This window comes from Abramis brama, assembly GCF_963993115.1.
Source record: "Abramis brama genome assembly, chromosome: 19".
Classification (NCBI taxonomy): domain Eukaryota; kingdom Metazoa; phylum Chordata; class Actinopteri; order Cypriniformes; family Leuciscidae; genus Abramis; species Abramis brama.
In genome coordinates this window covers 8,612,271-8,624,687 of record NC_139981.1, presented here as the reverse complement: position 1 = coordinate 8,624,687, position 12,417 = coordinate 8,612,271, and the positions used below count along the sequence as shown (strand labels likewise).

Here is a 12,417-nt window from a genome sequence, read left to right as displayed (position 1 = left end):
CAGCCCTAAACCCCATAATAATTAATAAAGGCTGGTTTCTAAAGTACTTCTTCCTGTCTCTATGTATTAATGTTCATGGGTAGCCTAAATGTGTTCCATTCAGACCTTAACATTAAGTATTTTACTGTCATGTGTCACCAAGATTCAACAAGACATTTTCACCTGGCTATACCCAATGTTTAGATCTGTTGTGGTATTTATGCAAATTAGCACATACGTAATTAGATTATGCACTGTTTGTCCATGTTAACAAACAATTAAAAAAAACTTGTAATACATTTTTGTTTGTCTTGATGTAAGTAATCAACTCAGTCATTTTCATGGTGATATCTAAAGGTTAAAAATTTTACCCTATTCACGTAAGAAAAATAATGAATAGGCGTATGAATAGACTTTATTTGGGTCTTTTTCTAAACTTTCCCGTATGGGATTCTTCAGGACTTTTTTTTCCTTACTCAGGACATATTGAGGATACAAAATCAGTTGAGTTTGCTTCTGTTGCAATTTGTTCAAGGTTGACCCCCATTTTGGCTTAAAATGACTGGACTATAAGAACAATGTGGAATTACTTTAAATTTGTAACATAAGTTTAGCATTTGCAGGATGATGATGCATCAGCCAATGTGTTATTATGGGAATAGCAATAATAACACCCTCGACTTTTGATATAATTCTTATTAATATTCAAATATATTTTTAAATGAGAGACAAAGCAGAATACCAGTAAAAGAGGTTTATCTGAAAGGAAAGGTAAAATTATTCTATGCTTATATGAATATTTAATTGATTGTCCATATTTTAACCAAAGATATATCATAATAGCAACACTATGAATGCAAATTTAATCATTTCACTTAACTAACCTATAGGTTTTAATGAGTAACTAATCTGGATTTACATTCTTCAGTGTGATCTTTGAAGTATGCAAATTGTAAATTGTAACAAATCTGTATCTGCATATAGTTCTCTGCCCAACGACCTCAAATATACACAGAGATATGCGCATGCAAATTCATGCAGTGCCATTGACAGAAGACTAAGTTGGACGTATTCGAACACATGCGCTTGGGCACACACAAAGAACAGCTGTTTTGCTTAACAACTGCTCGTCATGCTCACTTAAACCATGAGGGAGGAGGACACACATCCCCCCCCCCCCCCCCCCCCCACACACCACCCACTTCCTGCAACACTGAACTTACATAAACACACCACATACAGCCAATGTGACATCCAGCACAAAACCTTTACTGCGAGATAACAAAAGAAGAATCAATGTTCTTATGTTAGAAGAAACAGGACTGAGACTAGACTGATAGCCTCCCCAGCTGATAATGGATGAAATAAAAGGTTTAAATGAAGATACAGGAAGACAGGAAACAAAAGCCAAGGCCACATTTAGAGGATCTTGCTGCTGCAAAAGCACTAGGATGTGGTTACAATGATGGGAAGTCTCCAGCCTCTAGCAACCAATTCTTGTCATTTTTAGATTCAGAGGCGGGCTAATCAAACAAAAACACATTGTCAATGGAAACTCAGAATGCGTCAGATCCTCTTACTCAAATTGTTCTTTTTACTGGTTGGCTCCCTGTGGTGGAACTAAAACTAAATATCCAAAGAGGGAAACAAAACCAGCAGTTTCAGCCTTCAAACTTAATAGGAAAAGATTAGACATTGACTCCAGCACACAAAACATTCTGAATGGATCATTTTAAAGCAATTCAATTAATATATACATTACACAGGCACTTTATTGCAAAGAGGTACTGTTCACTTTAGGGCAAGACACCATTGGTGAATACAGTTCAACAGGTTGATTAAGATAGTTTTGTATAAGTTTTCTGAAAAGTTGTTTTATCACTCCATGAATCAGCAAATACTGTTGACATTTTCACCATGAAATATGAATAAAATGTTATAAATCAAGTAAATGGTTGTGAAATACATGAACAAACCCCTCTGTAAACCTTCAGAATATAGATAGTAATAGAACTATAAAGTTTGGTCAAGTGGAGATGCTCAGTGTATGAGAAACTCATTTTGAGAAAACTGCCTTAAAGGGATAGTTCACCCCAAAAATAAAACATTTCTTAAATAGTTGACAATAGCCATTGACTTCAATAGCAGGAAGGAAAATACTGAGAAAGTCAATGGCTACCATCAACTCTCTGGTTACCAACATTCTTTAAAATATATATTTTGCATTCAGCAGAAGAAACTCATACAGGTTTGGAACAACTTGAGGGTGAGTAAATGACCATTTTCATTTTTGGGTGAACCATTGATAACAAACGAATAGATATAGTGATAAAGTGTAATCAAATAGCCTATTAGTCTGAAGGACTCTCAAAACAGAGCATCACATGCAATAGTTTTGCCTGTATCTTGCCTTAAAATGTTGAACAATTCATCTAAACAACTTTTGAAAGTCCAAAATCACATGATCACATCTGTTATAAAGATTCACAATCCACATTAACTGATTGTGTAGGGTGTGCATCAAGTTACTGCTTAATAAAACAGATTATTTCACAAAGATCTACTTTTGAATCAAGCTGCATGGCTGAGGACCAAACCTTTTCTTGGCTTCGATCAACTACATGAAAAAGCTGTGGGGAAAACTCTTAAACAAAAAACATTCGTGCATGAACCGGTCTGACACTATGCCAGGACGTTGGGGAACGGCCGGCTCCTCCTTTGTGGAATGGCTTTGGAATGCACACGTGTGCAGGAACACGTGCTGGTGCTTGGCTAACCACATTCAAGGTCTCTACAAGACCGGTATATTTGAAAAACATGTGACTCAACCCCCTTTACCAATGAATAACAGCACACAATGCTAAGAGATAAAGACATGACTCAGCAAAGAGTTAATACCCCAAACTCCAAGTTTATTCAGAAATACATAAACCAGCCTCTCAGTCACACATGACCAATAAAACATACACTCAGGAAGATAAAATTGACAAAACACACTTGCATGGGAGAGAATTGTAACTTAACTGTCACTGGTTTATGGACAATTAGAACTAAATCTTGTCTTAGAACATTTTGGCGAAAACGGATGTGGTCATCACTTGCTGACCAGCAGCAAAAGTCAGGATTCTGCCCCTGAGTTAAAGCTGTCAGTCCAAAAAAAAAGAAAAAAAAAAAAAGAAAAAGACTCCAATTGACAGTGAAACCATTGTCACCAGGGAGATTTACATACTTCTCAAATTTAAGGGGTAAAAAAAATAATTAAAATCATTATTCTGTGATATGAAAATATACATAATTGTGACATTCAGAACGCGTAAACCAATTTATACAATATATGTAATTTTAGTTGGTTATCCTGCTCTAATCAAAGCTAGATCATTGGGCAACTGACCAAATGTGAGAAAGGGGGCAAAATGAACGCATAAAGCACTTATTCACCACAACAACTTAAAAAGTGCTCATTAGGAGGGGAAAAAAAGAAAAAGAAAAAAAGTAAAAAAAAAAAAAAAAAGAGTATATAATTGAAATCTGACATACAAGTTAGGACAGGCCAGTGGGGGAATAAAAATACAGGTTAGTAAATAAAACAAAACAAAATGTGTATGTGTAATAGATGGCAGTGACATGTAGCTGTGTGCTCTAATGGGGGGAGGAGGATGGTGAATAATGGCAGTTTATCAAACCAAACCAGGTGGAGATACAAAGTAACCTCTCTGCCTCATTTGAGTTGAAATCAATACCAAACCCTCAGAACAAGTTCCTCAAAGCAAGTCCCAGCAAATACACCCATTCAGGACTCTGCAATGTCTCATGTGTGAGGGCATCATTTGAGCAAGTAAAGGCAGTAGAATTATGAGGGATTGAGAGCACATGGGTCTCAAAGTTTTTTGAGACGGCTGTACATGTCTCTCTTGCTGCGTTCTCCAGCCCAGGTGCGGCTCTTAAGACGGAACTTTTTCAGATCTTCTTTATAGTCTTCATGATGCATGGGCCTATAAGCTTGAGGTTCACACACCGACTGCAGAGGGGAAAAGAAAACAAAGCACACATTAGCAGCTTGAAATCAAGAAACATAAATAAAAAGGAAACAACTTCAATATATAGGAATACAAAGAAAGTGTTGCATTGTGAAATTGCACATACCTTGTGAAGCGGGAAAAAGTCTTTGTAGCCTCCCTTCAGGATATAGAGTTCAGGGTAATGGAGGTTGGGGTACTCCTTCTCATTCAAATCTCTATCTCTTTTTCGAACGTAGCGGCACATCCGCGGGCCGCGTTCAGATGAAAATTCACAGTGGAAAACCAGCAGGACACGCTTCTCTGGGCATTCCGAGAGAATAGGATTCTGCAAAAAGTAGTCTTCAATTTGATCCTCTTGATGGAGGTTAAGAGCACCCTGAAAGGAGGGCAAAGATGAGTCATCAAAATTTGCTCCACACAAATACTACTGCATGCAACTTGCATCAAAGTTAAATCACAAGCAACAGTCTCACCTTAATATGGCCGCCATCATATTCATACGGATAACGGCAGTCGATGACAAACAGCCTCTCAACCAGATCGTCGTATTGTCCATTCATTGCTTTAACCATCTGAAAATAAAAAAAGATGTTAACAGAAAATGAGATTGTGAAAGATGCCAATGCACATACTTTGTATTGACAACAACAAATTTTGCTGGTCTGTTTATGATCATGCAACTGCTTTTGCATGCATTTGCATTTGAAATGTATATGTTAAATCTTAATGTGTGCAAACTTACAATCTCAGGAGTGATGTATTTCAGTTCTTGGTGTTTTCCTTCTACTGTGGGTAGCACAGGAGCCTTCATATAAAAAGAAAGTGAATTAGTAATAATGAAGGACAAAGAAACATTGCACATTCCCAAGAACAAGTGACAGGTCTATTAGTTTGCAGTTACACTCCCCAAGACTTAATGCAGAGATCCATTTTTATAGTATCAGATTTTTTGTCCAGCAACAGACTGTTTTGTCCAGTCTGTTGCTATGGTTATATCACTGTCGGTATATCATTACAGTTTCAGATTTAATCGCACATTTAAATACTGTTATAATTTCAGTGCAGAACTCTAAAACATGCAGTGAATGAAAACTCCTTGCAGATCCTGACTTCATCTAAACACCTGATTGGCCATTGCATTCACACACTTAACAGATATGTCTGCGATTGGCTACTATGATCAACGCTTCAAAACCATGTAATTAGAAACATTTGATGCTCTTCACAGAGTGCTTACACAGAAGCGTTTGAAAGCAGCCGCCTATCTGTGGGTACCGAATATATCTGGTAGTGCAGAAATGCTGGTATCGCCACATTTAAAAAACTTGGTACCGAAGTACTGGTACTTTTGACAACCCTAAAAAAAAACCTGGCTTACACTCACCTTGGTGAAGTCTCCAATCACATTACTAGGATCTGTATCCAACATTCTTTCAATTTGTGAGTGATTAAATGACTTGGATCTTTGAACCTGTAAGGGGAAGGGTCAAAGTTAGGACTCAAATTATGGCTGCTGATGAGTCCATTTGTTTGGAGTTATTTTTTTCCAGTGTGGACTGACCTGATGAGGTATAACATCCTCTTGTTCTGCGAGTGCAACTTGTGTCCCTGCCACGCTCCGCCTCCTCTTCACTCTGACTGGTGTGTTCTCATCTTGAGGCCTCTCGTGTCTCTTCAATGGGAAACGCCCTCCCGGGCATGGCATAGAGGGAGATCGGAACAGCCCACGTGGACGGCAGCGATTAACAGGCTAAGGGCAATAAAGTGGGTTTGGTTGGTAACTATCATGTAATAACCATAAAAAGCCAATCAAAGAGATAAACATAACTGTTTGTTAAATGAGTGTAACATACCGAATCTGTATACTCAGTACTTTGTTTAGCCACCAGAGGAGCTGTAAGAAGACTGTCCATTCCAAGAGGAACCTCAGAGTCATTCTACACAAATAAACGCATTAAGGTTATTCAAAAAACAAAGGAAATTGTTGGAATAAAACAAAAGCAAATAGAAAATTCACCTCCATATCATCAAGCTCCTCCATGAAGCCATCATCGTCATCATCGTGTAGACAGGAGCGAGAGGGGCGGCGCAATATAAAGGGACTGCTCTCATCTGAAGAGTCAGGTTGAAAGGATGATGTAGGGGAAAGCTGGAAACAGAACAAAGCTTTTAAGTCACATCAGCATCAAAATTAAACTTAAGAACAACATTCCATCAACGACCTCTTCCAGGGATACATGTCGTACCATTAAAGCAGGAGCAGAGTTGGGTCGGCAGGCAAAAGCATCCTTGGTACCCCCAGTGGACCGCGTACGGAAGCGTGACGCAGGCATGGAAGGCTTCTTGAACTCAAAATTCTCCTGTTTAAAAAAAAGAAAAAAAAGATTGTCTTAAGAGAAAATGAATCACATTTATTCAAACACCTGCCCTCTTAATTCCCATGACTTCCCCACACAATCTGTTAAAATGACCTAAAAATTCTTTAGTATAGCAAAAAGCAATTGAGCATAATTAGATAAATATGCTGCCTGTAAAAATACGAAACAAATGACAAACCAACCTCAGCCAGGTTCTCTTTGTTGTCGCAGCCATGTGCATGAGTCCACACTCCATAGCGCGAGGGATCCAATTCTTTACTCTTTAAATTAGGACTGTGCCCCAAAAATGGCAGCTACAAAGAGGGGAAAAAAGGATCATGTTATTTCAATAAGGGGAGAAAAATGTTAAATTCTGAATATTACTTACACTACTGTTCAAAAGTTTGAGGTCAGTGAGTTGTTTTTTTAAGAAACTTTTATTCAGCAAGGATGGGTTACATTTATCAAAAGTATCAAACAGTTTGTTTAATGCAATCTCAGCTTCAATGAAAGAGTTTTGACAGAAAGAACATGTTGGTGGATATTCTAGTATACACACAAAAAATAATAATAATTGTGTCCCATCCTGGAATGGCCTATTCTGCAAGGAGTATAAACAATCTGGTCCCATCGATTTGAGATTTGATGCAAACTCCCAACATTTCACTTCATGAAATTTGTTCATAGTATATAGAACCCATTCTGTTTGCCATTTGTCATGAATAGAGAAATTAATTATTGGTTTTATATCTATAGGAGGTACTGCAATTTTGACGCTGATAATGCAGAGTCGACTTCCATGTTTCCTTTGATTCTAGTGTCCAGGTACCCAAGAAAATTATATATTATTAAAGATATTAAATTGATGACCCTCTAATTTAAGCCATTCATTAAAAAAAACAAATAGTTACAAGTAAATAAATGCAGCCTTGGTGAGCATAAAAGACTCTAAAAATAAAAATAAAAAAACGTATCAACCCCAAACTTTTGAGCGAGAGTGTGCAAACAAGTATAGAGAATAATAAATAAAAATAACTTACTGGCAAAGAGTGTATCCTGCGAATGGGCATTTTTCTGTACAAACAGAAAGAACATGCGATTAAACTCAAGTCAATAATACAACAGCTGTCAAAACAGACATATACATCCTCCGCTTTGTAGTGAATGACCACTTACTCAGTCGCTCGCGTGGCATCCTGCATCGCCTTCTCAAACCTGTGATGAAAAAGAAAATGCTGTTGAACGGTTCCTAGTGTATTCAAAGTCTCCTCTCACCCCCGACCAAACACTAGCCCAGACGACAATTCATCTCATTTATCTCCCATACTAGGCCCCTCACGACTCTATATTTAACAAATACACCGCGATGCCCACCTGTATGCAAAATAGCCCTAAGCGGAACCGAGGCGCGGGGGGGGTGTCTTCTAATTTACCATATGCCCACAGACAACACTAACCCCCTCTGCAAACCTCTTTTGTTGGGAGAAAGGAGCTGGGGGAGAGTAAATGGTGGTTTTGAGGGGGAGGAGGTAAGGAGTGTGTCTCTTTCATAGCATAGGAAGAGGGGGGAATTAGAGTTAAAAAAGGGGGCTCTCTAGTAACCCTGGCTACCTCACACACACATATTACCGCTCTATTCGGATGCCTGCTCTCACAGAGCATGAAAAGCGTGCCACTATTCACCCAACCCCCCTTCAGCAACACGCCATACAACAAACACACTGATGTGAGGAACAAACAGCTGTAGGCCTGGCTGCAGATAAATGGATTCCCGACGACACCAAATGGCTTGGAAAGGAGCACAGTCACACACACACACTGTAGATTACCAGAGAGCTGTGATGTACACAGATTTAATGCATGCTGGGTATATCCTATTTAAGAGACTTTGCAAACATCTGTCAACTTAAAGGAGGGTTCACCCAAAAGTATATTTTTGCTTAATACGATTAGTGATCAACCGATATACATCAGCAAGGCCAACATATTGCCTTTTGCAGAATCAAGAAGTTGCAATCTGAAGAACACATTTGACAGATTTGGTTTATCAAAATAAAATTACTTGTTCATATTCCTTTTCAAAACATTTCTAATTTAGTAAATATGTCAACTATAAAATAAATTGCACTTCAACAATTGTTACACGTGTTTTTACTATCTTTGAAAAATAAATGTATAAGCCTTACATCAATCAGAAACAAAACAAATTTTACACAAATCTGCCGGTCGACCACTATAAACAATCAAACTGAATGTCAGTCTGCATGATATCTCAGATTCTGTGCCTGAAAAGAAAATCATCCTGCTTTGGAATAACTTAAGAATGAGTAAACGTCAAATTCAAGTTTAATTTTTGGGTGAATCATCCCTTTAATAACAGGATGTGCAGTGCTCATATCCAGTGATTTGTGATGGATGCCAGCATATACTCAGCTAATCCACAAAAACAGACACATTGAGCAGATGTAGCTCCATCTAACGGCAAAGAGTAGATTAGATGTATAATCCTCAAGCCAAGCATCCTAGCCAAGCTCACATGCCAGATATGATGACCAACAGGCAGAAGAATTATACTCACTTCTGCTCAGCATCCAGAGAGTCCAAAGGGCTGGGAGAATCTAACCCAAGACCTGAGGAGAGGGGGGAGGAGAGACAGGTGAGTGGGGGGGATGATGCACAAGTGGTTAATAATACAGCAGGCCTACACTATAAAGATCACAGCTCACACTCCAAATGGGATGACCGGTGACACACTGTCCGACAAATCGCTTTAACATTCCTTTCAACTAATACTTTTGTTAGTAGAACTTAATTATTAGTAAGCAATTATGCCCAACTAGTATACATTCCAATTGGTGCTTTATCGTTTAATACTAGTACCAAATTATGAGACCATTTTTACCAGCAACACTTCTTACCTTACAAGTTAGTACTGCTTTTTTTTTAATTCTCATATGTAATGACTTAATGAATAAATTATTTAGAAAGTAGACATTCCAACACACTCTCATGCCAATTCGTCACCATTTTACATTTTGGGGAACTGGTAGTTCATTGACTTTGGTAACTCATTGACTTCCATAGTATTTATTTTTCATACTATTAAAGTCAATGGGGTCCAATCAACTGTTTGGTTACAAACATTCTTAAAAACAATCTTCTGTGTTCAGAAGAAATACATACAGGTTTGGAACAACTTGATGGTGAGTAAATTACAGAATTTTCATTTTTGGGTTAACTACTACTAACTTAGTCATGTTGAGCTGCTTTCCAGTAAACAAAATAAGTGGTGGTAACAATACATACTAGCTCGTTTAAATGAAACAATGGTTAAAACGGCTTGCCATACACACTCTCAGATGTCACTACTATAAAGTTGATATAAATGCCGGTTTCTCAGACTAACCTGCATCAGAGGAGGCATCAGAGGCGAAGGAAGGGATCTTCAGGAGGGGCAAGGTTTTCTTCCGCTTTGGTGTCTCACATTGCCTGCAACAAAACGTCAAAGCAAAGCGTTTAGAAAACTGAAATGTACTGCGTAACGTCTGTTTCAGCACAATATAAACACATACATCAGGCCTCGATAACAAGGACAGTAAAACGTCAATAAATGCAATCTGCCCTCGAACATTTCCAGGAAATACATCTGAAGTAACTTAGTTTACTTTTTCGCTACCAAAAGAAATAGCGCAGACACACTCACCCTCCAAGAACAGCGAGATTATTCAGATTTAGAGCCAGGTTAGTCACGGGGGAAAGCACTGCCATGGGTCCGGGGGAGGCCAGGTTCTTCATGCAGGGGGAGCCCCTCGCCCCGAGCTCCGGCAAGGACAACCGGAGAGGTCGGAGGACTGATTCGGGCCCGGTGCTGAACGGATCACATACAGGGCTGATGTCGCCTGGAACACTATCAAAATCCATTTCTGAAGGGACGCGGATCGTCAGATGCTTCTTGAAAATATGATCCAGTCAAGCGCGATCAAGACGACAAAGAGTTAAGCCAAGTTAGCAAACGCTCAGCAACCCGGACAGGGGCTTAAATTGATCTTATTTAGGGTTGAAAGAAACAACGTGCAGAACGCTGCATAATAACGACGCCAGATACACAAGACACGGTAAAAAGGGGTGTTAAAAATCCATCTTCTTAAATCTTTGTTGTCAGAGAGCTGCCGATTCGATCGCACTCTCTCTGACCTTTCCAAACTCTACTGAGGGAGAGAGTGCTGAACGTAGCTCTTATTTATGTTCAAAACATGCAGTCCACAAGCGGCAATCTGAGTAGCCAATGAGCATCGCTGTTACATCTGATTCCTCCAATGAGCTGCGCTTCCTATTTTTTCCGCATTGTTCTCTGAGATAACGTAGGTGGTCCAAACAATGACAGGCAAATGTGATATCCAATGAAAATTAAGGTAACAACAGCCCTGCTATAAACTTATCCAATGGCTTTTATGTTTACATAAATAGGGCGGGATAAAGAAATGTAAACCCGTAGAGAAAGGAAAGATTTCCCGCGGAACAGTTCAAGCTGCAGCTTGGCAACGCCCTCCTTCGCAAGAAAGCCAATCATATGTCAACGTCCTGGCGCGGAACGTACCACTCAAATCGCCTGAACAAAGAAGTAAATATGTGTTTGTATAATACAAAACAAACCTTTATAAGACGTCTATTTTTGGTAAATGTTTGTGCTGGTAATTCACATATTTAACTAAGTAGCTAAAATGGAATTCCTTGCATTTTCAGCAGCGGTGTGATGTTATCATCCATCTAAAATAATTTTTAATACAATTTTCGAGCTTGCAGTTCACTAAGTCATATTAATAAGGAGAAAAGGCTAGTGAAGTAAAAAAAAAAAGAAAAAAAAAAGTGAAATATATGAAAATGTTTTTTTTTTTTAAAGTGATATACTTTTCCTCATAAAATAAATGAACATTTTAACCTGGGTTTACCTGTTCCTGGGCTAGTCTATATCAACTGCCTTTGAATTAAACTAGCCATATATGCCATAGCAAAGAGAGGCAGTGAGGTGAGCATTTAAATTAGCCTATAAAAGACTGAAATTCTCAACTTCTCAGTTTTCACTTCATGACAAATACTGTTAGACAATGACACATTTGGCAAAATGAAAAGGGCCGACTGAACATGGAAATCTAGTAGGCCTATTGTGAATATTGTGACCGGTTATTTTTTACCATAATATGAATTTGACAAGTTCCTTCCTATATGTTCCTACAGAAATACTGTTAAAAGTTAAGTTAGGGTTCATAAACTAAAAGCAAAGTAAGTTTTGTTGCCAATTCTTTATGTATGATGGGGGAAGGGTGGTGACACATTATTTATGCTACAAGTGGCCTCTGTCAGGGTAGAAGACATTTCACATGATTTGAGCAAGTCTGTGAGGAATATGTAAACCCCATCCCTTATGTGGTGACATATACAATACATACAGTCAGCCACCACATACTGTAGGCTATAAGAGATAAAAAACATGTTGTCACTTACCATTCAGTCCACACCCAAAATATCCAATATCTCACCTCACACATCCATCGCAAACTAAGCCATGGTCCTCCAGACAGCAGATAGAGCCTTATGATTGCTTGAGGAGATGGCTGAGACATGCAGACACTTTCCAACACTAGCCCCTCACTTCAAACAAGGGCTCTTACAATAAAAGTAGGCTACTTCACACAATAGGCAACATTCCCATTTGAATTTAATGCAAACTGTGGTACTGTTGAATGTTTTTTTTTTTTTTAGATCTTTCATTGAACATTCATGGAAACGATGAACTGTGACAGCCATATTAGAAAGACAAAACAACCTGACTGTTTCTGTTACTCGTGATAACCTCCCAGTCACCCTCCCCTACTTCCCTCCAATTCTAGCACAATGGGACTTTGGGAATAGGTTGGGAAAGCTCATTGATTTAAATGCATGCCATTTAGTATTTTTTTTTCTGTTTCTTTACATTCTTCTGTTATAGAGTCGAGACAGGGAGAATCATTAAGAGAGATGTAATAAAAACGATTTTAACCAAATAATTATGAAATGTCTTTCTT

At 38.5% G+C, this 12,417-nt stretch overlaps 1 protein-coding gene across 1 annotated transcript; it reads right to left on the bottom strand.

The window, feature by feature from the left end:
* Positions 1-2,870: 2,870 nt before the first annotated feature.
* Positions 2,871-10,570, bottom strand: cdc25b (cell division cycle 25B). Its single transcript, XM_084092409.1, has 15 exons — positions 10,059-10,570; positions 9,762-9,844; positions 8,934-8,985; positions 7,532-7,570; positions 7,396-7,429; positions 6,559-6,669; positions 6,245-6,358; positions 6,016-6,147; positions 5,852-5,935; positions 5,560-5,748; positions 5,383-5,469; positions 4,741-4,803; positions 4,472-4,570; positions 4,123-4,374; positions 2,871-3,997 (listed from the first exon to the last, which is right to left on the bottom strand). Exons 1-15 carry the CDS (start codon positions 10,274-10,276, stop codon positions 3,857-3,859), a joined length of 1,698 nt encoding a protein of 565 aa, XP_083948535.1. The 5' UTR covers positions 10,277-10,570; the 3' UTR covers positions 2,871-3,856.
* Between the last annotated feature and the right edge of the window lie 1,847 nt (positions 10,571-12,417).